This window comes from Ochotona princeps, chromosome 9 (assembly GCF_030435755.1).
Source record: "Ochotona princeps isolate mOchPri1 chromosome 9, mOchPri1.hap1, whole genome shotgun sequence".
In the NCBI taxonomy this organism is placed as follows: Eukaryota; Metazoa; Chordata; class Mammalia; order Lagomorpha; family Ochotonidae; genus Ochotona; species Ochotona princeps.
In genome coordinates this window covers 17,121,428-17,146,791 of record NC_080840.1, presented here as the reverse complement: position 1 = coordinate 17,146,791, position 25,364 = coordinate 17,121,428, and the positions used below count along the sequence as shown (strand labels likewise).

Below are 25,364 nucleotides of genomic sequence, written 5' to 3'. Positions count from 1 at the left end.
GGAGCAGCTCACCACGTGCACGTGGTGGCTGGCTCGTATGAAGTAGGCATGAGGCAACCATCTTGTCCGGAGGCCCCTGCAGCCAGGTGGTTGCTGGAGGTTAAGATCCCTACACTCAAGAACCCACCTCCTACCCGTCCCCTCCCCAGCTCAAGCCGAAGCAAGCAGTAGGTGGGGCCAGACCTGCCTAACAAAGCTCGGAGTCTCCCCCGTGAGAGATCCTCTCCTGGAGCTTTGTCAGGCTGCCCTGGGAGCAGCTCACCACATGCACGTGGTGGCTGGACTAATCACTGTTTTTCAAGTACATTAGCAGGAAGCTGGGTTGGCAGAAAGGAGTAGCTGCGACTTCATTCAGGCACTATGAGATAGTATATGGGCATCTCAAGTAGTGGCTGAACCTGCTGTGCTGCAACACCCGCCCCTTATTCTTACTTCTGAGATGAGGTTAAATAGCTTGCTGAAGCTGAGATCTCATAAGTGGTATATTCAAGATTCAAATCTAGACAGTCTAGCTTCAGAGTCTATCCACTTGCGTATTAAAGAGTAGAAAACATTAATGGTAAACCTTACAACACTAGGAAAAAAAAAACCACTTTTATTGCATCAACTTACATAGCCTGGTAGATGGTGTCACTATAACAATTGTTAGCTTATACAATGTACAGGTTTATTTCCCCCAAACAAAGATGAAATACTCTGAGATTTTTCGGTAACCTCTGCAAATGGGATGAACTACTCATGTAAGATCTCTCAGTTGGACTTCTGCCTCCCACCCAACTGCCTTGCTGGCATCCAACTATCTTAGCCTTAAGTGCTGGGAGATGGATGCCAGATAACCATGTGTGTAAATTGCTCACAGCTGCAGCAGCTGACCCTGGGTAATGAGGCTACCGCTGCTGCGTCCAGGCGTATGGCTTCCTCTTTCAGAGCTGTGGTGAGAGCACTTTCACAATTTCAAGACTTCCTAAAGCCCTCCTTTTCCTTTTGTTTTAATTATATACTTGTGTAATGTTGTGCATTACACAAGCAGTTTTCCATATATTTTTGATCCTCCCAGCTGCTCCATTGTAGCTGGGATTATCCCACGCTTCCGTGGTAGACAGTAGCTGCGACATATGCTCCGACAGACACGAAGGGAGAGCCAGATCCAAACAGGAATGAGTCGCGTCTTTCCAGTAATTGAGATCAGTGTCAGAGTTCAGTCTAAGCCTGGAATCGCCTAGCCAAATTCCAGGGAGGTAGGAGAGCTGGAAGAAAAAGTATGTTTGACAAGGCGAAAGAAAAGCTTGAGACTAAAGGCAAAATTGTACAAGGGAGGAAAAATATTTTTCCCCACCCTTCATGACTTCTTAATTGGGATTCCCTGCAACAAAAGACTGATTTACAATAAAAAAGTGGGCAAAAGTGTAGCTTATATACCTTCTCTGTACACTGGCAATAACCCAGAGAGAGGTACAAATGAGTCTCTAGGTCTCAAAAGGGTACTTTAAACTTGGATATTAAGGCCTGGTGGCGTGGCCTAGTGGCTAAAGTCCTTGCCTTGAACGCGCCGGGATCCCATATGGGCGCTGGTTCTAATCCCAGCTGCTCCACTTCCCATTCAGTCCCTGCTTGTGGCCTGGGAAAGCAGTTGAGGACGACCCAAAGCCTTGAACCCTGCACCCGCATGGGAGACCTGGAGGAGGTTCCTAGATCCTGGCTTCGCACCGGCTCTTACACTCACTTGGGGAGTGAATCATTGGACGGAAGATCTTCCTCTCTGTCTCTCCTCCTCTCTGTATATCTGACTTTGTAATAAAAATAAATAAATCTTAAAAAAAAACTTGGATACTAAATGCCATAAATACTGTTCTTCTCAGAAACAAGGTAAGAAGGCTCAGGGGAGGGACTGGGTATGACTCACCTGGCTAAGACAAAAAGGCCTGGGAAAAGCACCTTCAGCAAGATGAAGATTTGTTATGTACATCCCAGGCCATGCTTTCTCCATTGGTTAAGGAGCTCTAGTGATTCAGCGTCCTTGTCTCCTTGGTACAGTGGGAGAAGGTCTCACAAATGGAGTTTCTTTGTTAATTTCTGTTATGTATATGCTTCTGCTATGTCTGCAGTTCTCAAAAGAATCTTTATGCTTGGGGGATATATTTGGGGTGGCTTATTGTTGCACACCTAAATTTGTGGACCTGCTTCCTGGTTAGTTCTATGAAACCAGTTATTGTGTAAAGTAGCTTATTTACAGCACATAAAAAGGTCACTGGGGAACAGCTTCCAAAGTCACTGCTTCTGTGCCTCTCTGAGCTGGGGAAATGCGAATATGTTAGAGGGAAGGCTCTTGTTATCACATGAACATATGGGTACAGGCAGGTGCACTTTGGAAACATGGTCCAACATAGTTGAAATGATGCAGGAATGTGACAGAAATCTTAGTTTTAAGATGAAGCAGATGTTGACTTTTGGATATATTTTTTATGTGCCTGCCCAGCAGTTGCTGTTGCAGTAGTGTCTGGACCACTCTAGGGTAGCTGGAGGTTGCTTCTCTGGAATATGATCGAAAGCATGAAAGATAATTTGGAGAAGATCAGGTGGTCTTAGAATCTTGAAACAGAAATGAAGGGCCCAGCGCAGTAACCTATCGGCTAAATTCCTCACCTTGCACGTGCCAGGATCCTGTATGGGTGCATGTTCTATTCCTGGTGGCTCCACTTCCAATCTAGCTCTCTGTTTGTGGTCTGGGAAAGTAGTTGAGTATGGCCCAAAGCCTTGGGACCCTGCACCTGCATGGGAGACCTGGGAGAGGTTCCTGCTCATGGCTTCAGATCTGTGCAGCTCTGGCTGTTGCGGCCGCTTGACTTGTAACTTAGGAAGTATTCCAAAGTGACCAAATTTTAGTCAGAGTGTATTTTATCATCACACAGTGAGCATTCGTTGGCTTGGTCCAAAAGATGGGCTTTAAACAGGCAGGATCAAATTTCTCACAGGTTTTGAGAAAAAGATTGATTGCAAACATCTTCAAAGACTAGAGTACTAAGAAGAGGCTACTGAGAAGACCACTGATAAATTTTAAGACTGACAGTTTTGAAAATGAATTAGGAATATATAATAATCAAAGCATTGTGCAGGAGCAATGCAAATGGCTTATACAGAAGAGACCTTACATCCAGTTTGTGTATTACAGGAGTCAAGCTGACCATGCAGATCACTTGAATAGGTACCTGGACAGTCCTGGGACAGGCCTCAGGAGGTGTTCTTTTGAATGCTTTGCACATGTTTTAGGGCAGTTTGCTTTCACTTGGGACAAGACATGTTTCGGCTTCCACAGTATGTTGAATTTTGGAATATTTGCATGAACTTCTCCAATTGAACCTCCCCAACTTAAAGATCCAAAATCCAGGGCCCCCTGTTGTGGCATAGCCAGTAGAGATGCTCCTGTAATGTTGGCATCTCACATTAGTGCCACCTTAGGTCTCAGCTCCTCCGTTTACAGTCCACCTACCTGCTAGCAGCCTGGGGAAAGCAACAACGGAAGGCCCAAGTGCTTGCCTCTTCTCTCCTCCTTCCCCTACCTCAACTTTGGAGACCAGGAAGTTCCTGGCTTAGCCCTGGCCTAGAGTCGGCCATTGCAACCATCTGGAATAAACTGGTGGATGAAAGATCGATTTCTCTCTTTCTCCCTTTCCCTGTAACTCTGACTTTCAAATAAATAAGTACATTTAAAAAAATTCTGAAATCCCAAATGCATCTGACTCCAAAAATGGATGTAAACTTCATTTTTGGGGACATATCAGCATCTTGTATTAGGGTGCAGAGTCTGTATCATCCAGTAAGTAAAAAATGTGCTGAATGAACAACAAGAGCATCCACTTGAGGATTTGCCATTTGCTGGGCATACTTTGGATATTGTATGACAGCTGGGAATCTTTGTGTATAAATAGCCCAATTCATTACTTGTTTTAAATGCATGGCAGAACCAGCTGATAGTTTAAGGAATTTGGAAAAACCATGCTAAGTAAAAAGAAAGCAGCTCTGGAAATGCAGGTTCCAGAAACTGATGAATTAATGGCAGTCCCTGCCAGCCATCTAAAGACAGGTGAATCCTCTTTACAGATGCTGTTCTATGGGGAAAGCTAATTGGATGGACCTGGGTCACTTGCCCACTTTTTTTTTCCAAAAGATTTATTCATTTGAAAGGAAGATTTACAGAGACAGAGAGAGAGATCCTCCCCAGGGTGGTACACCAACCAAGGTTAGGCCAAGTCAAAGGCAAGAGCCAGGAGCTTCTTCCTGGTCTCCAATATGGGTGGCAAGAGCCCAAGCACTGTGCCATCTTCTGCCATTGCAAGTGGATCAGTGGAATATTTGGGATGCATTGCAGGGGGTGGTTAAGCCCATTATACCACATCTTGACCCTAATTGCCCACTTCTTCACTCTAAGTAGGTGGGACATTTGGACCAATAGACTTCCCAAGTGGGTAGGGGAATTGCTCCACTAAGAGAAAAAAAAAAAAGTAAACCAAATTCTGTGACTCTGAAGGAAATGAGTGCTGGGGCAGGAAGTATGATAGGTTCATTTAACCTTCAGTGACGATTGCATTGATATTATTATCCTCATTTTTTTTTGTTAGATGAAGGCATTTGCTGTTAAAAGCTGAGCTCTATATAGAAAAACAAAAGCTGGGCAGAATATTTTCTCATCCCATTTTCAATGTTTAATATTTCAAGTGTAATCTTATTAGCAACCGTAATATGTTCTACTTTCTCAATTTAGAATTTCTGGGAATTTTCCCACTGTGCTCTCTCTTAGACTTTGGCTCTGTTTTACTTTTTATTATGGTTGAATCCAAGGCAGTAGGAAAAATACACACAGCCAGCAGGCTGTTGTAATGTAAATATGTGGGAATAGGGTTGCCTGGTAAAGTCACTTGCTGAGACATTGGCATGTATTGCAGTGTTGATTCTGGTTAAAGGAAAACAGACCTGTAGCTACACCAAGCCTGAACTGCTCAGAAAATATGAGAATGGAAGATGCCTTATCTTGTTGACACTTTCTAAAGAGTGTCATGCACCTAAGTAATGTATAAGCTTTTTTCTTTTGTGCACACTATCCTGACTGTAATTTTTGGCTTCTTGATATTAGTGTAATAACAAGTGTGTAATCAGCTGTACTTTTAGGAACAGACCTTGTTGGAATCTGAAATCTGTGCTTCCACCCACCCTAGCCTTACTCCTGACATCTTGTCACCCAGTGTCCTCTGTGGTACTCTGGACTCAGTTTGCTACAATGTGCATGGAAATGCGTTCAGCGCCCAGTCTCTGTGTAGTTGGAGTACAATGTGCCCTTGTGTCAGAGGATTCTGCAAGCCCAACCAATGGTGAATGGAAAATTATTCAGGACAAAATATTGTGTCCATCATGAACTTGAACAATTTTTCTTATTATCCCCTTAGCAACAGCATAAACAACTATTTATGTATCACTTACCTTGTTGTTAGTAGTATAAGTAATCTGGAAATCATTTCAAATATGCAGGAGGATGTGAATAGATTCCATATAAATACTGTACCACTCAATGCGAGGGATTTGAGCAGCCCTTGTATAAAGGGGTGGTTTTGGTGGTTTTTGCTGCCCTGTGGTGATATCCTGGACCCAGTTCTTGGATTTTGAGAGACTGCAAGTGTGCAGTTGTCTATTAAGTACTCAGCTTGGCCTTGGCTTGTAAATAAAGTACTCAGTTGGGTTTAAGTGGTCCTATTAGTGGGACATGCAGGTTGGGGGTCTTGGGTTTATAAGGAGTCAATAAAATGATGTATGGCATGGAATAAGCCTCCAAGCTACTTGTTCTGATGTGTGTCTACCCTCTTCTAGTCAGGATACGCTGTGTGTTCAGTTCAGTTCACTGGTAGTCAACTGTGGGTTGAGGGGCAGCAGCACAAAGATTGGGAGGTTCTCCTATGCACAGTGTGAGGATTGTTCTCATTGTGTGTGTGTAATATCTATATCTATATTGATATTAAAAGGTTCAGAGAAAAGAAGAGAGAGAGGGAAGAAAGGGAGGAAGGAAGGAAGGAAGCAGGGTAGGAAACAAGCAAAAGAGAGAAAGAAGTCTACCATTCACTGATTCATTTTTCAGATGCCATCAACAGCAAGGGCTGGGCCAGGCCAAAGATGAGGACCTGCAACACCATCTGCATCTCACACATGAGGTCCAGGGATCCAAGTACTTGAGCCATCATCTGATGCTTCCCACAGTGCATATTAACGGGAAGCTGGATCAGAAGTGGAGCTGGGACCCTGATAAGGGATATTGGTATCTCACATGGCGACTTAATTGTTGTGTGAAATGGTGATTCTACCACACACCTTTATTCTGTCTTTGATCCTTGCATTAATCTTGGATGAACTCCTTGTACCAGGCTGCTTCTCAGCTGGGAGGCTGAGTGGGTGAGGCGGGTGTCCCTGTCTGGGATTGTACCAGGCCCTTTCTCAGCTGGGAGGCTGAGTGGGTGAGGCAGGTGTCCCTGTCTGGGATTCAGGCAGCTGAAATGATTATTATAACCATTTCATTCTTGCCTTAGTGTCTCTCACTTCTTCCTCTAGAAGTTCCCTCGACAGCCCCTCCTGGGTGCTGATTCTGAGTTGTTCTCTTTAATTTGACTTCTCTTAGCCAATCCTTCCATCTCTGTACAATGGAATTTATAGTTCTCTGTACCTGCAGGTCTTTGAAAATACTCCTTGCTGTTATCCCTCTTTTCTCTGTGCTTGCTCCAGTCCAGCCAGGAATGGATTAACAAGCTCTTAAGTGTACTAATGACATGGAGTAACTACCAGCAATAAAATTGACAGTTTATAATCTCAGTGTGACTAAGAAACAGTTTCAAGTTGAACTTTAAGAGGGAATTACACTACTAGGCTCACCCACAGATACACATATTCATCCCAATTACCTTTAGAAAATATGTATGTTGACTAATAGTCATAGCCAGTTTTTATTTCATTTAGATAAAAATGTTTGCAGAGATTATCCATATATTCTTGTAAAATTTTAATCCTAATGCTAGCTCTTTTTCTGTAAAATGTTCTCTTTCACTTACTTTCTCCTTTAAGTGATTGGTGTTTGATCCTGCAAGGAGCTCACCCTTCTGCCTCTCTTCTTCCACCTCATAAATCCTGCTTCTTTGGTTCTTTAAATGTTCTTTTTAATTTTAGGCTTCCATCAGATTGAAAGTCATTGAGTCCCGCATTCAATGGGGAGGTGGTGGGTACTGGTTTTGCCACACTGTCTCTCTGAAGTTCCATTTGTTGCTGATACCAACTTGAGAGGGGAGCTCTGTTGAATGGGTACATCAAAGTGAGGATCCTGGGGTGGGACAGATAATAGGAGAAAAACAACAATTCTCATTGGCAGAAATTTAAGACAAGAGTTGTCTTGTGTGACAAATGACTCCCAAGGTGCTGACCTGATTGAAGGGTTGTTGATTGGTAGCTGATCTGTTGTTGCAGGATAATAGTCTCTAGAGCTGCTTACCCAGTGACTATAAGGTACTGATACACACTGCAAATGTAATCCATATTTGTAATTTCAAATTTTCTTTTATTTTTGAAGATTTATGTATTTATTTGAAAGCCAGACTTGGAGAGGGACACATATACACGGAGTGTTTTATTGATTGGATCATTCCCCAAATGACCTCAGGTAGCCAGAGCTGAGCTGGTTAGGAGCCAGGACCTTCTTGGGGGTCTCTCAAGTGCTTCCAGGGCCCCAGGTAGCAGCCCCAGTATTGGGTGATGGAGGGTAGGGATAGGTTAAATTAATTTCTATAATATGTATTGATTCACCATCTCTAAAATATTATCATTTAAAATGTGATCAATATAGAAAATATCAGTTAGCTATTTCACGTATTTTCATTGTAAATCTTCAAAATTTAGTGTGCTTGTTGCACATGCAACTCATTTCAAGCTGGTACATTTTAAGTGCTCAGCAAGGCTCAAATGTGCCATCCTAGAGCCTAATTCTCGACCTTCCTGAAACCAGTACATGGCAGAGTGCTGTGTGACTGTACATTGCTTTTTGCTTTTTGGTCCCTTAGTTCAATGAACTGTGTTCTCTGTGGCTAAGATTCCTGATATTTGTATTTTGCACTGCTAGTTTGGATTCTTAAATAAACCTAGGTGCCAGCCACATATGCAGCAACAAATGTTCTCCCTTCTGCAACATGATTATTTTATATCAGTGTGTTCTTTTGCTATTTTTTTAAAAGAGGAAGCCAAGGCATTTGTATGACACCAATGAAGACAAAATAAATGACAAAGGTAGAAATAGAAATACAATATGTTACTACAGGGTCCAGGTGTAATTGACTGCTCTCTTCTGCCCCCAGAGACAATTTCTGTGCTTATTGGGGTTTTCATGAGGCATTGAAATAATGTCGCAAAAAAAACCTGCTAATATATGACTGACTCTCAGACTGAATTTTTAAAGATTTATTTATTTTTATTGGAAAGTCAGATTTATAGAGCTAAGGAGAGACAGACAGACATATCTTCCATCCACTGGCTCACTCCCCACGTAGCTGCAGTGGTTGATGCTGAGCCAATCTGACACCAGTAACCAGGAGTTTCTTCTGGATCTCCCACGTGGGTATAGGACCCCAAGGCATTTGGCCATCTTCTACTATTTTCCCAAGCCACAAGAAGGGAGCTGGAAGGGAAGTGAAACATCCAGGATATGAATCAGCACCCATATGAGATTCCAGGTGTGCAAGGCAAGGACTTTAGCCACTAGGCTACCACGTTGGGTCCTATCAGATTGAATTTATACCCATTTCTACACCATCATTTAACTATTAAGCCTATTGAGGTCTATTTGCAGATTCAGTTTTATAATTTTCCTTATGATCTGTGTTATCTTTTTTAAAAAAAGTATTTTCACAAGTGGAACTTAGATGACAACTGTTATATAATTCAACTTAAGTTGGGAGTTCTCTTTTTCGCCCAGAAAGGATGGATGCAGTGTATGACCCAGGATTAAAAAGATGCTTTCTCAAATTTGTAGTCTTCATGATGGGGGACTTTGGACTTTTTATTGGTAGAGAAACAATATTATTGATCGTGGCACCCTGTCTTCCAGAGATATCTTGGTCTTCACATGGAGGATAAAGAAAGTTGGAATTTTCTTTCCATAGATGGAAAATTTGAGGTCAGGAACATTGTCACAGGACAGATTTGAGACTCGTTGGTGGGTTCTCTGCCAGCTTGACTCTGTCTCATCATCTTCATAGCTTCTGATTCAAGCATAGCTTGTTAAAAGATGTGGGTTGCACATAAAAACAAGTTAGTTTTGTAAGCCTATGAGTTGATGTCTCCAAACCTGAGTTTGAAAATATGTCTGGATTGCATTTTATTATAAATAATGGAGAGTATAGTTGTCGGATATCCCATGCCTAGAATCCCAGGCATGCGATACTTGTTGTTAAGGATGCGGGCTCATGAGCCATGTGTCTGGTCTGCCATTTCCAGTGTCCACCTGGCCTCATGTCTGTACCCTAGGCAGGTAAAAGATGAACAACAAAAGGGACAAGGGCAGAGTGGCATCACGTAGCAATACTTTGCTTTTTATTTTTGAAGTGTTGTCTGAGCTAAGAATTTCTGCAGGCTGTTACTGGGTCATGTGATCACCTCTTGTAAGAAGGCAGCTGGAGAACCGCAGAATTGTAGCTGGGCATACTGTTGTTCTGAGCAACCTTAGTGGAGTGGAAGAAACAAAGACAGGATTTCAGATAAGCAGCCGGTGCCATCAGCCTTTAGGACTATGTTTTATTCACTAACTACATGAACGGCCCTGTGAAATGTGAGTTTTTAAGGATGTTTTCTTCCTGTGTCTCCAAGCAGAGTTCCTTATAGCTGTAAGCTAAATTTAGAAGTAGAGAGGTATACCTGTGTGATGTCTTAGCCCTCACAAATGCACCAGGATTATTATTAAGCGGGTGCCGGTTAAGGATGCAAGAGAATTGTGTATTCTGTGATGGTATCTTTTTAAAATACACTTAAAATTATTCCAAAATCTGAAGTTTTTAAAAAGTTGGTAAGGCATTTCCTGATCTTCCATCTTCCTTTTTTAGTGAGATAAGTAAAAATATGAACAATGTGGAAAATATATGGAGACAATTTTTTTTTAACTTTTCAAAATGTGTTTATTTGAAAGTCGGAGTTAGAGAAATCTTCCATGTGTTGGTTCACTTCCAAGATGGCCACTATGGTCCAGGCTGAAGCCAGAACCTTCATCCAGCTCTTCCACATGGGTGGCAGTGGCCCAAACATTTGGACCATCTTTTGCTGATTTCCCAATTCATTAGCAGGGACCTGGATTGGAAGTGAAACAGCTGGGGCATGAAAAAAGGCAGAGATGAGATGCCAGCATTGCAAGTAGAGTCTTTACTTGCTACACCTCAATGCCCACCCCAAAGAGAGTTTTTTTTTTTTAAGAACTTCTGTGTCTCAAAAATGCTCTTTCTTTTCTGAACTCGAGTCTCCTGGCACTGAGCTAATAGCTTCAGTCTCAAAAGAACCCCTGTGAAGCTGTTGCATCGTAGTGTACCCAAAGGTTAATGTGGTTACCCTCTGTGGGGGCAGTAAGAAGATGCCATCCAGGCAGGAGTTTTTCGGTGGGATAGTTTCATCCTCTTGGATTCTTCCTAGGTAGAATAGCATTTCGGCATCCCCTTGGATATTTTTTTCTTGTCATTGGTTCTGATGAATTAATTGGATGCAGGTAGATGCCTCCTGCTGCTCACCAGACATTTAGAATTGTTTCTGGATGCTTGTAAAGTCTTAGAATATTCAGGAAAGATGCCAGGGCCCTGGTGCTTGGGCCTTAATGTGGAAGCACGCTTGGCTAATCTTTGTTGAGTGTCTCTTGTGGGCCAAAGACGCTACTCGACCTTTTGCATTTGCTGTTTTTTTCTTTTTTTTTGTCTCATTTTATAGATGCAGAAAACTAATCTTCCAGGCAGTCAAGTAACTTTGTTAATTAATAGTGAAGCCTGGATTCAACCCAGGCTGTCTGAGGCCAGAGGGATGATTTTTGTTAACTACATTCTTTTAACAAGCAGTTACAGAACACCACAGTTCTTTGTGAAGAATTTTGTGCAAAATATAACAGCCAGATTATGCCCAGTATGCCTGGAGACAAGAATACATGAAGAGAGAAAAGACCCTCTGTTCTCTTGTGTTTGCAAGCTCATGTACCTCCCCATTTGGCGTTATTATATCTTTGCATGGCAGACTGTGGAGTTATGGGTTTAGAAGATAGGGCTCCTGGAGTCTGTTGGTCAGTGTTTCTATCTTGGCTTTTCCAGTTAATAGCTCTGCGGCCTTGGGTGGATTTAACTTGTTTCAGTCTGTTTCCTCATTTACAAATAGGAAAAATTATAACTTTCATAGTAATGTTGTGAAAACTAAATAAAGCCATGTAATGTGCTTAGCTCAGGGCTTGGCACAGGGTATTGCCTGGGAAATGTTACCTGAGTAGTATTGGTGAGTAGGGCTTAATACAAGTTTTATGAGTTCAACTATATGTGGCCTAAAATAATATTGCACACATAGCATTATGCTAAGTATGCATCTGTCAGAAATCAACAGAAAGCTCTCATATTGGTTTTCATCTATGGCAACAATTCCTAAAGTAATAAGATAAAGTTATGTATTTCTTTTGTTGGGTGTGTCTGAAGTATTCCATTTGCCAGACAAAATAATTATTTTTGTTTAAGCCTGTATTTTTCATCTTGAATCTCAGAGCAAGAGTAAGCAAGAAAGAGAACTTCAGTCTCTTTGTTTATTCCCCCCACTGCCTGCAGTTGTCAGGGTGGGGCCAGGACTAAAGCTGGAGCCTGGAACTCCATCTGGGTCTCTCAGGTGAATGGCAGGAGCCATCATTGGCTGCTTCCCAGGATGCATTATCAGGAAGCTAGGTCAGAGGAAAAGTAGCTAGGCCTTTCAGATATTGGCTGTGGGCATCCTACGCAGTGGTTCACCCTGCTGCGCCACAGTGCCTCTGTACTTCCAATACAATCCCTTCTGTGAAAAGCAATCCAATTTCTGAAAAACACATCCATTGTTTTGCATGTTGTCATGATGAGCAGTGAAGATTCTAGTCCTTGGAATGTGTTCCAATGTTTGACTTTTCTTCTTTTCTGTTACTTTTACTAATTTTGAGTTTTTGTTTTCCTTTCTCTTTTCCATCTTCTCTCTTTCCTTCAGTCACTTAAATAAGTGAATTATAATTTATGGATGTGAGTTGTTTTAGCAATGTTGATTTATGACTTTAGAACCTAAAGCCCATTTCCTGCATACATATCCCCTCTGTAATGTTGTCAGTGCTAAGGAAGCAATTATTTTAATCCTCTGACTCACTCGTGTTGACTCACTCCTTCTCTGGATGAATTCTATATCCCCAGCATCTAGCATTGTGCTTATGTGAAGTGGGCACTTAAAAACAATTGCTTAATGTTCTTGAATCAAGGGCCCTTGCTGCTAGGAAACAGGGCTGCATCAATTGGAGCCTCACTTGAAGAAGCTGTAAGGTAGATAGTAATGGCTTTAAGTATAGCTCAGTTTAGCATTGAAAATAACTTTAAAAATTTGTTCAAATTTCATGCTTCCGTCCAAACACATGATTGAAAAGCATAATATTTAATCTGAGAAGTCTTCTAAAAAGTTTATGGAAATGCATGTCATGGAAAAATTGTTCATGGATTTTTTTTTAGCATGAAACTGGATTTATCTTTTCATTTTTCCTTGAGGTTTTTGAAGCACTCTTATTTTTTTCAGTCTCCAAAATTAAGAAAAATGCTACATGCATGTTTGATTCTTCAGATGCTTGAACTCTAGAGTTGTGCTCTAGTAGGAGCAGAGACAAAGCAGTTCAATTCTGTGGGCAGGAGAAGCAACATGTAGTTGATGTCTTTTTTTTTTTTAATAAATTTACCTTTTAATTTTAATGGGCTTTTTAAAAAGGATTTATTATTTATTTTTATTGAAAAGGCAGATTTACAGAGAGGAGAGACAGAGAAGAAAAGATCTTCCATCTGCTGGGTCACTCCCCAAATGGTTACAATGGCTGGAGCTGAGCCAGGAGCCAGAAGCCAGGAGTCTCATCAGGTCTCCCACTTGGGAGCATGATCCCAGGGCTTTGGGCTGTCTTCTGCTGCTTTCGCAGGCCATAAGTAGGGAGCTGTATCAGAAGTAGAGCAGCCAGGATACTATGCTGGCACTTGAAGGTAGAGGATTAGCCTGTTGAGCCACAGCACAGGTCCTGGAGTTTTTTGATGAGAGGAATAGTGCAGTATGTCTGTATTCTTGCATTTGCTTGTCTTCTGCATGCCCTACTTCTAAGAAGTACATGGCACCTGTCCTTGACATTTTCCAAAATCTTAATGTTATGGACACCAAGTAGTTCTTTAAAAAAAAATAAGGAAGAAAGGTCAGGAGGAGATAATAAAGCCACAAGAAAAAGAACAATGGCAGGAGGGTTAAAGGGGCAGACACGTGTTGGTTGGAGTCCTGGGCTGTGCTTGACTCAGTCAGGCTTGCTGCTGGTGCACCTGGAAGAGCAGCAGAAGATGACCGAGACCAGAATGGGATTCCTCATTCCTTCCTTGGTTTGCTTCTGTCTGTTTCAGGCATTTTGAGAATGAACCAGGAATGCAAGAGCTCTCTTGGGGTGTGTGTGTGTGTGTGTGTGTCCGTGTCCTCCTCTGTCACTGTGCCTTTCCATCAAATAAATCAGTAAATGGATAATAAATTAATCTTTTTTTGAAAAGGGGTGGTAGCCTTAGAATTCTATTCTTTGTAACCCAGAAGGATTCTTCACAGTAACCCTGAACCATCCCCTCCACCCCATTGCTACATACTGCTTTAAGTAAGTGGTGCCTACCCTTGTGCTGTGGAATGCAGGGATGACAGTGGTGCTGATAATGCTGCTACTGAGGGACTTCTGGTGTCACAGTGCTTGTTTGCAGTTGTGGGCATGACTCCCTTAGCCCCATCCTTACTGTCTTCCTCATGTTGTAGTCATTATCCTATACCTCTCCAGCTTGAAGTGCCTGTTTTGTTCTTCTGAATTGGTTGTGTGGTTTCCAATTCAAGACCACCCTCTAGAAATGTTAGATGCAGTGCCATCTAGGGAGCAGTCGATGCCTGCACAACTCCCCCTATGCCCGTGATCACACTGTTGGATATCTGTGCTTGCTTCATCCTGCCTGGGAGCAAACATCATTTTCCAGCAAATATCTCAAGGGTGAGTGAAAGTATGTGACCTTCCTCCTTCCACTGTATAAGTAGCCTAAAATATCCTCTCTATTGAAACTGAATTTTGAGAGCTCAGAATAAAAAGTCTTGCCTTTGTCCTTGGACTCCATGTGTGAGTGGAGGATTAGCTGATTCCCTTCCTTTTACATAACCAACTTCTTTTATTTTTTCAGTCTGCTAAGATCATTCTAGTAATTTAGAAAGGAAACAAATGTAGCCATATTATCCATAAAGGGAATAGATCTGTACTGTGTTGGCTTTATTATCTTGGTAGTGCAAATGACAATTCCCTCTTGCTTTCCAAGAAATTAAGGTGTGTGGTAAACAAGGACTTTTGCTTTTGTTTTGTTTTGTTTTTAACCCAACAGTGAGTTTGGTATTTTTAGAGCTCCAGTTTCTTTGGTAAATTAGACCTGCTGTATTTTATGGCTCCATGTTTCTGGCTAAGTTTGCTTTTTCTATTTGATATCCCATTGCCAAGTCCAATCTCAAGAGAATGCCACCAAGTCAAAGGGAAGGCTGGGAGAAATTATAAATTGGATGAATAAACTTCTGTCAGCTTTCAATTACAGCTGTCAAAAAATTCCCAACTGTAATATTAAACACTGAGTGTGGGCTGTAAATGCTGTGTCTTCTGATTTTCTTAATGTTTGAGATAAATAGTTTTTTATGGGCAAAGCATGAAGTTTACCAAACTGTATATTATAGCATTTATGATAACAGGAAAGCCCAAATAGCTTTGGGATTTGAGAAGTGAAGAATTGGAAAGTCTGTTAGGACCAGAATTGCCAATGGGCCATACTCTCCTAGATTTTTTTCCTTTGTTTCCCTTCTCTGGTTTTTCAGACTATGGGTTTTTCCTGCTCTGTTCAGCAAAAAAATACCAGCAAATTATTTTTTAATTTATTGTGGAGAAAATCTTATTAAAATGTAGAACAAATCAGTATTTCTCTTTCTGTAACATAAGCTACCGTCATAAGCTCTATAAAGATCCCAGTCAATGATAGACCACATGTGTAATTGTGGCCTCGTGTTTAAACTGCCTAGAGACTGTGTAGCCATCTCAGTTGTCTTGGTTTATCACAACTATACTCCCTGGTGTTTGCACAATGATGAAATTGCCTTGTGATGCATTTGTTAGAACACAGCACCGTGGATGAGTGAAATCTGACTGTACGCATCACTTAGCTGTTATTTCTTAAGACTCTATATGTAATTTTTATCCTTAAAATAATATTGTAATTTTCTGATTTACTTACTAGAGATGTTTTAATGTACTCTTCTAATTCTTGTCTCTCCTTGAATTCTAAGATTTAATTTTCGTAGTGGGATTCTTGCTAAATTTGATCTACATGTCTAAGATTTTGTGTTTTCATGAGTAAAATGGAAACAGATGCCATGCCAAATGTCTTGCATGAATTATCCCATTTCTTGTTTTGCACTGAAACTAAGGGGGAAAAAAAAGCCTTGAGACTCAAAATGTTTATTTTTTTGCAGAAGATTTTTTTTTATAAACCTTAACTTGTTTTGTTCTTGAATGGAAATGTCTGTCTTTAGCACACTGTGGTAGTGAGGAACTTTCAGATGAGATAAAGGAGTCGTGTTGCCATCACAGTGCTGTGATGGTTGGCCAGCAGTGCGTGACAATTCATAGGTGCTCGGCTTGCTGAATAAATGGGTGGGTGTGGATGCCACAACGTGGCTGTCTGTCAGCTTTTGTGATTGTTTCTCACTTAGGACTGCACTCACACACACATTTGCTAAATTTGTGACATTCAGTGCTCAAATCACTAAGCTTATAATGAGGGAGAGAAACAACAGCACCTTTCAAGATAAATCACTTAGTTGACAACAATGCAGGAGATATAAGTTATTCTCACTTCTCTATTTTGAGAAGAGAACTGGACACTACCTGTGTCAGCCACATCACTGGGCAGATGAACACACAGTGACCTGTATTTCCCAGAGGGTGGCTGCTTCGAAGGCACTCCAACTTAAATCACTCCTTGGAAATTGAAGCACAGCATTAAATGCAGTGTCTCATAAAGTTTAATTTTTATAAGCCAAATGACAGTATGGCATGATGGTAAAATAAGTAATGATAGTGCTTATGAATTAATAAAGATACAGCATATTGAGTTATTACAGTCTGGCATTATACTTAACATGTGTAATCCATTATTCTAGATCCTCTCATTTTTTTCTAACTTCATTATGTTCAAAGTCATGTGTGCAATTGAGATAATGTGGTAAATAAGGATTATTTAAGTTAACCCCTGCATCTTATCTTGGGTGGTGTGTTTATCTTTTTAGTTATATGTAAAATTAACATGGGAGGTAGAGTGTGGAGACATGGTGTGAATTAAACTTTGGGTCAGTATTCAAACCAGAGGAATCATGTGACTGGCAGTCACATTTACCACTTCAGTTAAAATGCTTTCAATGAAATTGTCTTTGGGGTTTTTTAGGGGTTCAAAATGGCTTTATGAAGTCATTGATACCAGAGCCAATGTTTTCTATAATTCACTGTTGCAGCAGAAAACAGAGGTGTTATTAAATGTATACAGAACTACTTATTAACAAGTCATAACTCCAGATATTATTGCCAAACTGAAAGAATTTGAAAATCGCAATAAACTCAGAAAAGATTGCCAGTAATAAATAATGTGTCAAATTGTATTATAGCGTATTGAATATGGTGATATACTACACTGAAGCAAAAATTTAATTATCTACAAAAGACCCACTGTTTGTGGATATGACCATCAGAGTGTAATTGGCTTATTTTGGCGGGGGTGATGGTGGTGGTGATGATTGATTGCATTCAGTGAATAGCTTTTGGATCCAAGGCTGGATTCTTTACTAAGAACATACAGAATTACCAGTGAATTAAGTATAATAGTCCTTGAAGCAACATAATTCACTTAGCCAAGGTGAACAGTTTATCAGTGTCCAAAGACTGCACCACTCACATGAATCGCTAGGTAAAATGATTAAATCATATTGTGAGACTCTGGTATTAATGCAACCAGAACTATTCATTAATAAATATAATGAAAGAAAAGGTACAAACCTCAGTAATGTTTAGTGATATTGACTTAGAAGGAATATAATGCTATTTGTGAAATACCAAAGGAAGCAGTTAACCCGTTAACATTGCTGATAAAGGGCTTAATAGATGTCTTAGTGTATTGCTTTAAATAGTTTTCCTAATGGTTTATGTAATTTTAGGTTTCACAATACAAAGAAAGTTGCCAGGATTATTATAAAAACCCTATTTTCACCATCATTCCATAACACACTGGGCAAAGGAAAGTACCTGGCATTTAGTCAGCCTAACTAAATTCATGTTAGTTGAACAAATGGTTGGATGATTGAACAACAAAAGTAGTGATGATACGATCTCACAGTAAGGAAATGCTTATGTGAAATCTAAATGAATTGTCCTAATTTTAGTTTCTTCATGGCCCACCAAAACCCTTCATGTTGTAGCATGGGCTCCATATGGGTTTAGAGTGAGCTAAACAAAAAGTTTCTTCTGCTATGGACATGTTACTTGCTTCTCTGGCTACTCGCCATGGGCAATTCATTTCTAGCAATTTTTTGAGCACTTACTCTAAGCCAAAACAATAGTCTAATGTCTGAAGAATGAAGATATCATCTAGATGCACAGACAGGTAATATGAGTAAAAAATGAACAAAACTAAAACTTGGGCACAGCCAAGAAATCCTAGAGCTGGTAAATGGTAAGTAAACTGACACATGTGGACCATGGAATATAGTAGTTACTGAAAAGAAATGAGTCATTGCACTATGAAGGACGCTGAGGAACCCCAAATGCATGTAACTAGGTGAAAGAATCCAGTATGAAAAGGCTGCAGCAATAACATTCTGGAAAACAAACAAAGCAGGCCATGAAAAGACTAGCAATTGTCAGGATTTGTGGCAAAGAAATCAATAGACAAACACAGGAGACTTCTAGAGCAATGAAACCGTTCCATAGTGTGCTGTAGTGGTGGATATGTTATTGTAAATTTGTTTTGGATTTACTAGTATGAGTGAATCCTAATACAAGCAGTGGACTTGGGTTATAATGCTGTGTCAATGTAGGTTTATTAAGTACCACTCTTGATACTTGATGGGTAAAGGGACTATGATATAGGCAGACCAGATTGTGTGGGAATTCTGTGTACTTTCTATTCAGCTTTTCTGTGATTCTAAAGCTAGTTTTTACATTGTATTTTAAAACAAGAGCCCACAAAAAAATAGCAGCTAAGGGTCCAGATAAACAGTTCCTAGAGAAGATATCCAAGTAAATTATAAGCATGTGAAAACACACTCCACCTCATTAACCATCAGGGAAATGGAAATCAAAGTCATAATATGATACCACTTCACACCCAAAAAGATAGGTGTAATAGGAAAAACATGTAACATGTATTGGACTGGGTTTGGAAAAAGTGGGAAACTCTACACTGCCTGTGGGAATGTAAAATTGGGAAATTGTTTGGAGAATAGTCTGACAGCATCTCTCATGGTCAAATACAAGATTGCCATGTATTACTGCCATTCTCTCAGTTGTAGAATGGAGGAGGAGGAAACTTGAAAGGCAGGAAACATTACCTATGTGAAAACTATTATAATTAGAAAGTAGAAACAACTAAAATCTCCTTGGCTGATGAATGAGGGGACAAAATGTAATATATCCATACAATGCAAATTTGTTTGGCAATAAAAAGAAATGAAGTGTCACTTATGCCATGACATGGGTGAACTTGGAAAATGTTTGCCAAATGAATAAAGCTAGTCACATTTATATGCAATGTTTACTGTAGGAGAATCCACTGGTTAATGATTGCCTAGAACTGTAAGTTGTAGATGAGTGAATTTTGTATCAGTAAAACTACTACAGAATGCATACAGAATCGTTCAGATACAAGCATATTCTAACCTTTCTTGCTGAGCAAAAAACCATGAAAAAAGCCTTTCAATTTTACCTGAAACTGCAGGAATTCTGATTGTCTTTAATTATGAAGCAGTAAGAAAGAAATTTTTGCTACGGCACAAAGAACCATCTAGTAGGAAAATGAACAAGGAGAAAAACTGGGTTAAAACTCCATATTGCCTAAGTGCAAGCAAGCACAACAGGATTACCCCTTTTCTAGACGGAACCCAGGGTTCAATATTCATATAATTAGTTTAGCGTAAGCGTGAATGTAGCATATTCTGTTGACTCTGTGCTGTGTTGTTGTTTTCTGCTAAGTTAGTTTACAGGCTAAAGATTTCTGTTGGTCTAGTTTTCTAGTCCAGTTAGGCAGGTTTAGTTTTCTTCTTTTTTAAAAAAAAAATTTGATGCAATGCAATATAATAAAATAATAGAAATAAAAGTAAGTATTTAGTCTGGTGTATACATTGATGTGACCATTATCAGAACAATATAGAGCCTGTTTTCATGATCACAACAAATTTATTTCTGAGCCTTTCCAGTCTTTCTAAAAAAAATATTTTTCTTGCTGCAGTTCCATAGGCAGAAGGATTTCACCTTCCAGTCAATCTTTACCTCTGTGCTTGTCATGCAACCACTTTGTTTCTGTTTTAAGTTTTGTATCATGGAAATTAAATCATTCAGGATATGTGTTTCACATTTGGCTTTTCTCATTCAGCATGATATTTGTTGTGATTACACATGTTATTTCATATATCAATAGTTCATTAATTTTCATTCTTGAGTCATTTTGTTGTGTGAATATGCCAAAATTTACCTTATCTGCTTGCCTAGATTGACATGTTTGCAACTTCTAGCAACCATGAATAAGGCTGCAGTGAACATTCTTGTGAACATGTTTTGCTTTGGGTTAATTTCTGTAGTATAGTTGCTGATATAACTTCATAAGCTCTTTCAAGGCATTTCCCAACCTGGTTTTATTGCTTTGCATCCCCCAAAGCAAAGGGAGAGTTCCAGTTGGTCCATATCTTTACTATCCATTGGGTTGTCCACTTTTTCACCTAATGAATTCTATTGGGAATGAAATGACATTTCACTGTGCCTTGAATTTGCATTTCTACTTAATTACTAATTTTGTGCTTCTTCTCGTGTGTTAGTTGGCCATTGCTATATCTTATGGTTGTCCACGTCTTTGGATTGGGTAGAGGAGTGATTTGAGACTTCAGGTGGCGCAAGTGAATTTGCAATTTCTGCTTATTTGCTAGGGATAGATATGACCCTGCAACGTGCGTTTTGAACTTAATGTCTCACACTCCAGAACTCGAAGAAGTCAATGTCTCATCTGCTCCATGATCTCAAAGTATAAATTTTAACATGTAAATAGATCTCACCAGGTCTGTAACATATAAATGGTAATTAGTAGAAGTGGGTGTAAATTCAAATAGCCAAATATTAGCAATGTTATGTGATAATGTCTCACTTTTCAAAATATTTATTTGTTTGAGAATTATGTAGACATACATGGAGGGAAGGAGAGAGACAGAGGAGAAATATTTTTCATGTACTGGCTTACTCTCCAAGTTGCCACAGCAGCCGGGATTGGACTTGCTAAAGCTGGGTGCAAAGAACCACTTGTGTCCTCATATTAGTGGCAGGGAACCAAGTTTTTTAGCTATCACCTGCTACTATTCAGAGTACATGTTAGCAGGAAGCTGGATAGGAAATAGAACCAGAAATTAAACCCAAAGATTCTGAGATGTGCGCATTCCAAGGTGAATGTTAGCTACCACATCAAAAATTGGCCACTATTTTAATTTTTTATGAGAATCTGAGCAAAAGTGAGAATTTTTTTTTCACAGAGGCCGGAAGTATGGTTTAGAACTTAGACTGGGGATCAGATACTGCAATTGTATTTCTACCTGTGCCATTTACTGGTTCATCTTTGAGTAACTTACTTTGGGCTTCCAGTTTCCTCATCAAAAATTGGGGGGAAAATAGCAGTATTTAAATGTGGCTGTTATTGTAAAGGAATTCACATATATATGCATATATATATATATATATATATGCTTATATATGACACTTAAAATAGAACTGGATCCATAAAATATGCTGTATTAGGGCTAGCTTTGATTAATTTTGAATTGATACAAGGGCGTGATCACATATATTAAGGAAAAAGCAGGTTTTATTATTCAGTGCCCATTTACACAATTATTAAATAAGTTTAAACAGCTCCTTTCTCTGTGATTCCATTTATACAAGCTTCAGTCACGATAACATTTCAGAGATGGAGATTGCATTAAGGAGAGAGAAGTTTGTTATGATGGCATAATTTTGTATGTTGGTTGTGGTATTTGCTTGTTATGCAGATAAAAATAAACAGATACACTCATGTATGCAAATGAGTGCATGTAAAACTGGCAAGATCTATATAAACCTGTAGCTCATCAGGATCTTCATTTCATATTTTCCTATAATGTTTGGATGTAATCATTGGGGGAATCTGGGTGAAGATTCCACAGGAACTCTATGATATTTGTTGTTGATTTTTTATAATATGGCTTTATTGGGCTATACTTCATATACTCTACAGTTCACCCTTTTTAAATGTATAATTAGGTGGTCTTCAGCATATTTACAGAGTGGTGTAATTATCATGATGAGCAATTTTGGAATATTTTTATCACTTTAAAAAGAAACCCCATACTTTGGGTAATACCCCTTCCCGCACACCCTGTTCTGAACTTTTCATATGTGTGGAATCAAGAAATGTGTGATCTCTGTGTTATTTTTAAATAGATTTATTTGTTTTTATTAGAAAGGCAGATCATATTTACAGAGAGAAGGAGAGATAAAGATCTTCCATTCCCTGATTCACTCCCCAAATGGCTGCAATGGCTGGTGCTAAGCCGTTCTGGAGCCAAGAGCCACGCGCTTCTTCTAGGTCTCGCATGTGGGTGCATGATCCCAAGGCATTGGGTCATCTTCTACTGCTTTCCCAGACCACAATCGATGAGTTGGATGGGAAGTGATACAACTGGGACATGAACCGATGCCCATTTGGGATCCTGGCTCTTGCAAGGTGAGGATTTAGCCATTGAGCCATTGTGCCGGGTCCCTCTGTATTATTTTTTTGTAACTATGTTTTTCAAAATACACATTTTAACAAAAGGAACTGAGGTGTTAATATAAGGACCAGCAAGCGCTGCTGGGAACATGCAATTAAATGAAGCCATGATCTCTACCCCAGACAACCTACAGTTGAGCAGGAGAAGCAGAGAAGAAAATGGACAATGAGAATGCAGAGTGCTGGGTTCTCTGGGGTGGCAGGAGAGTGTGTCAAGAAGAACATAGTTCAGGGTTTGGTAAAAGGAACTGGTCATGACATATGGAAGGAATTGGGGACCACAGGTTGATCACATCTCTAGATGTAGAGTGTTTTCTCTGTTGGCTGGGATTGGTCTGCGTAAGTTCTCAGTGGCCCAGCCACCAGACATTCCCCATCCGCTGTGTCTTCTCCCCAGTGTCCAACAAGCACCCGTTCGTGGACAGCAATCTTCTCTACCAGTTCAGAATGAACTTCCGTCGGAGGCGAAGACTGATGGAGCTGCTCAATGAGAAGTCCCCCTCGTCCCAGGACACACATGACAGTCCTTTCTGCCTGAGAAAGCAGAGCCATGACAACCGGAAATCTACCAGCTTTATGTCAGGTATGCCAGTTCCACTGCGCTTTGGGATGCCTTTGTCTTTGGGGAAATTATGGAGTAAAAACTCAATTCTGTGAAATTCTGTTCTTCACACTACCTAAGAAGTGTGCAGAAACATAAATCCAAACACGCAGGTGTCTCTGCACAGGCATTCTAGATGCCTTGATGTCCGTTTTACAAAAGTTTATACTAGATTTACAAAAGCCCTCTCAAGCTTTCGCTCATACCTATTTATTCTTCACTTATAACCAGTTCTTACATATCACTAATAGCTGATTTCTAACTCACAACTTAGAAAAGCTGTTTTGAATAATAATGGAACAACAAAGGATTTCCAAAATGTCCAAAGAAATTCCCTATTATGAAAAAAACTATATACACATTTAAATAATTTTTTGGCAGCTAAATGCACATCTTTTAATTCAATTTCTCTGAGAACATTTTGATGTGCTCTAATATACTAATGACAAGTAAAAGGCAACTGATTATCAAGACTCAGGAACTCATAAGAATGACATCCTGTGATGTCACCTGTATGGTCAACAGTCTCATCTCCCAGCAGCCATGACTGAAATGAGGGCAATGTAACCCCACCCCACAAGGATAGTCCCACATCTAGAAAGAGTGACTGTGAAGTAAGTGTCATTTTGTCAAAGGGCTTACAGGAGTTCCCTCAGCTCTCCTGAAGTTGGCATTGCTTCAGAAAATTTTTGGATTTGACCTGTGAGACCCAGAGCGAAATAAACTTCAGTGCCATGTGTTACTTGCAAATCAAAGCTGACAATGAATGCATAACCAGGCGTGGAAATTCTTGTGTAGTCAAGGCACTGAGCCAAGCTTGGGTACCTGGACTTTCTCCTTTGATTCTCAAATCACGCTATGAAGAGGAACATCTTGCATTTTGCAGTGGAATAAAGTAAGACAGAAAGCAATACAGTGGCTTGGTCAAGGTTGAACTGTGTTGGGCAGAGCTGTCTTTCTTCAATGCTTATATTATTACATTGCCTACTCCCAACCCCACACATTCTTGGTTTCTCTGACACAGCTGGTTGGAGACGAGAATGAGCCAAGAGTGGCTGTGGGAAAGGAAACTCTTCTGAGGCTCAGAAACCTCCTTGGGCCAACTGACCAGATGCAGAGGGCAGGCCAGTTGTATGCCTCTTCAAGTCTAAGGTTTTCTATAGGTACCTTGAGACTGTTCACCTTTCACTGCTGAAGAGGTATACCTGTTTCTTGAGTGGGCCCAATGGACTTCAACAACTGACGTCAGTAGAATGTATAGTCACCGTGGTCCATCAAGCCAGCATTTATTTAGTGCGTTTTTTGTGCTAGATCCTAGGAGAGGTGTTTTCCACAGCTTCCATCACTTGGTCACATGCATGCCGCTTGTTGAAAGGCAGCTGAGCGCATGGCAAGAAGATCCTCCTGGGGAAAGCAGAAGACACTGCTTCCCATGTGCTTTCAAAGCCTAAACATGTGTTCTGTGGACTCAGCTCCTTCTTCCCCAGCTCTGGGTGATCCATGGTTTAGTAGGAAATCAGGAGACATTCGTTATCACTCTTAGTTCATCCCATGCATGATCAGTACTTAATTTACACCCTAGCAAGGACTGCTCAGCAGAGATTTGGTTGTTCTTGAAATAACATCACACTTTCATGTCCATGGTGGAATTGCACTTTGTAGCCATCTTCTCACTTCTCAGTTGGGAAAATGGAGGCCCAAAGAACAGAGGAGAATGGGCTTGCATTGTGTTGTGAGTGACCAGCAGAACCACAATTCACATTCTTGGTTTCCTGACTCCCACAGTAAATCATCTTGCTCTAGCCTTCCTCCACTGCATTGCTGAAAGCCCACATGCTCTAGGGACCCAAGGCTTCCCACTCTTTGACGTGTGTTTTCTGCCTGCACAGTCAGCCCCAGCAAAGAGATCAAGATCGTGTCAGCCATGCGGAGGAGCAGTATGAGCAGCTGTGGCAGCAGTGGCTACTTCAGCAGCAGCCCCACACTCAGCAGCAGCCCCCCTGTACTCTGCAACCCCAAGTCCGGTGAGTGCACGCCAGCCAGCCTGTTGCTCACCCTGACTGTGGATCCTGAGGCAGAATGGATTTGGAATGTGGAAGACTTACCAAAGCATGCTGTTGGGATCAACAGTTGTTGAATTAGAAGAGAAGTAGGCCTGGACAGAGATCGGGCTGCAGTTTCTGGAGCCATGTCAAGGGTCTGGTGTATACCCATAGGGTGCCCTGTGATCAGGTATCAGATGCTGCTTGGGAGGAACAAATAACCTTGGGTAAGGCAGCTGATTTCTGAGTTGCCAAAGACAGTTGAGTATAGCCATCAGCCCTCCCAGTAGCTGGAAAGGAGTCCTGTAGCTTTGGGCAGTGTGAGATACTGTTGGCTACAATAAGAGG

The 25,364-nt window shown here is 40.5% G+C and overlaps 1 protein-coding gene across 1 annotated transcript in view; it reads left to right on the top strand.

The window, feature by feature from the left end:
• DEPTOR (DEP domain containing MTOR interacting protein) overlaps nucleotides 1-25,364 on the top strand; it is a 158,655-nt gene that overhangs the window by 88,689 nt on the left and 44,602 nt on the right. The window contains exons 5-6 of the mRNA XM_004580702.4: nucleotides 22,771-22,956; nucleotides 24,864-24,998. Of these exons, the coding sequence (XP_004580759.2) occupies nucleotides 22,771-22,956; nucleotides 24,864-24,998 (321 nt within the window). The remainder of the gene's footprint in view (nucleotides 1-22,770; nucleotides 22,957-24,863; nucleotides 24,999-25,364) is intronic.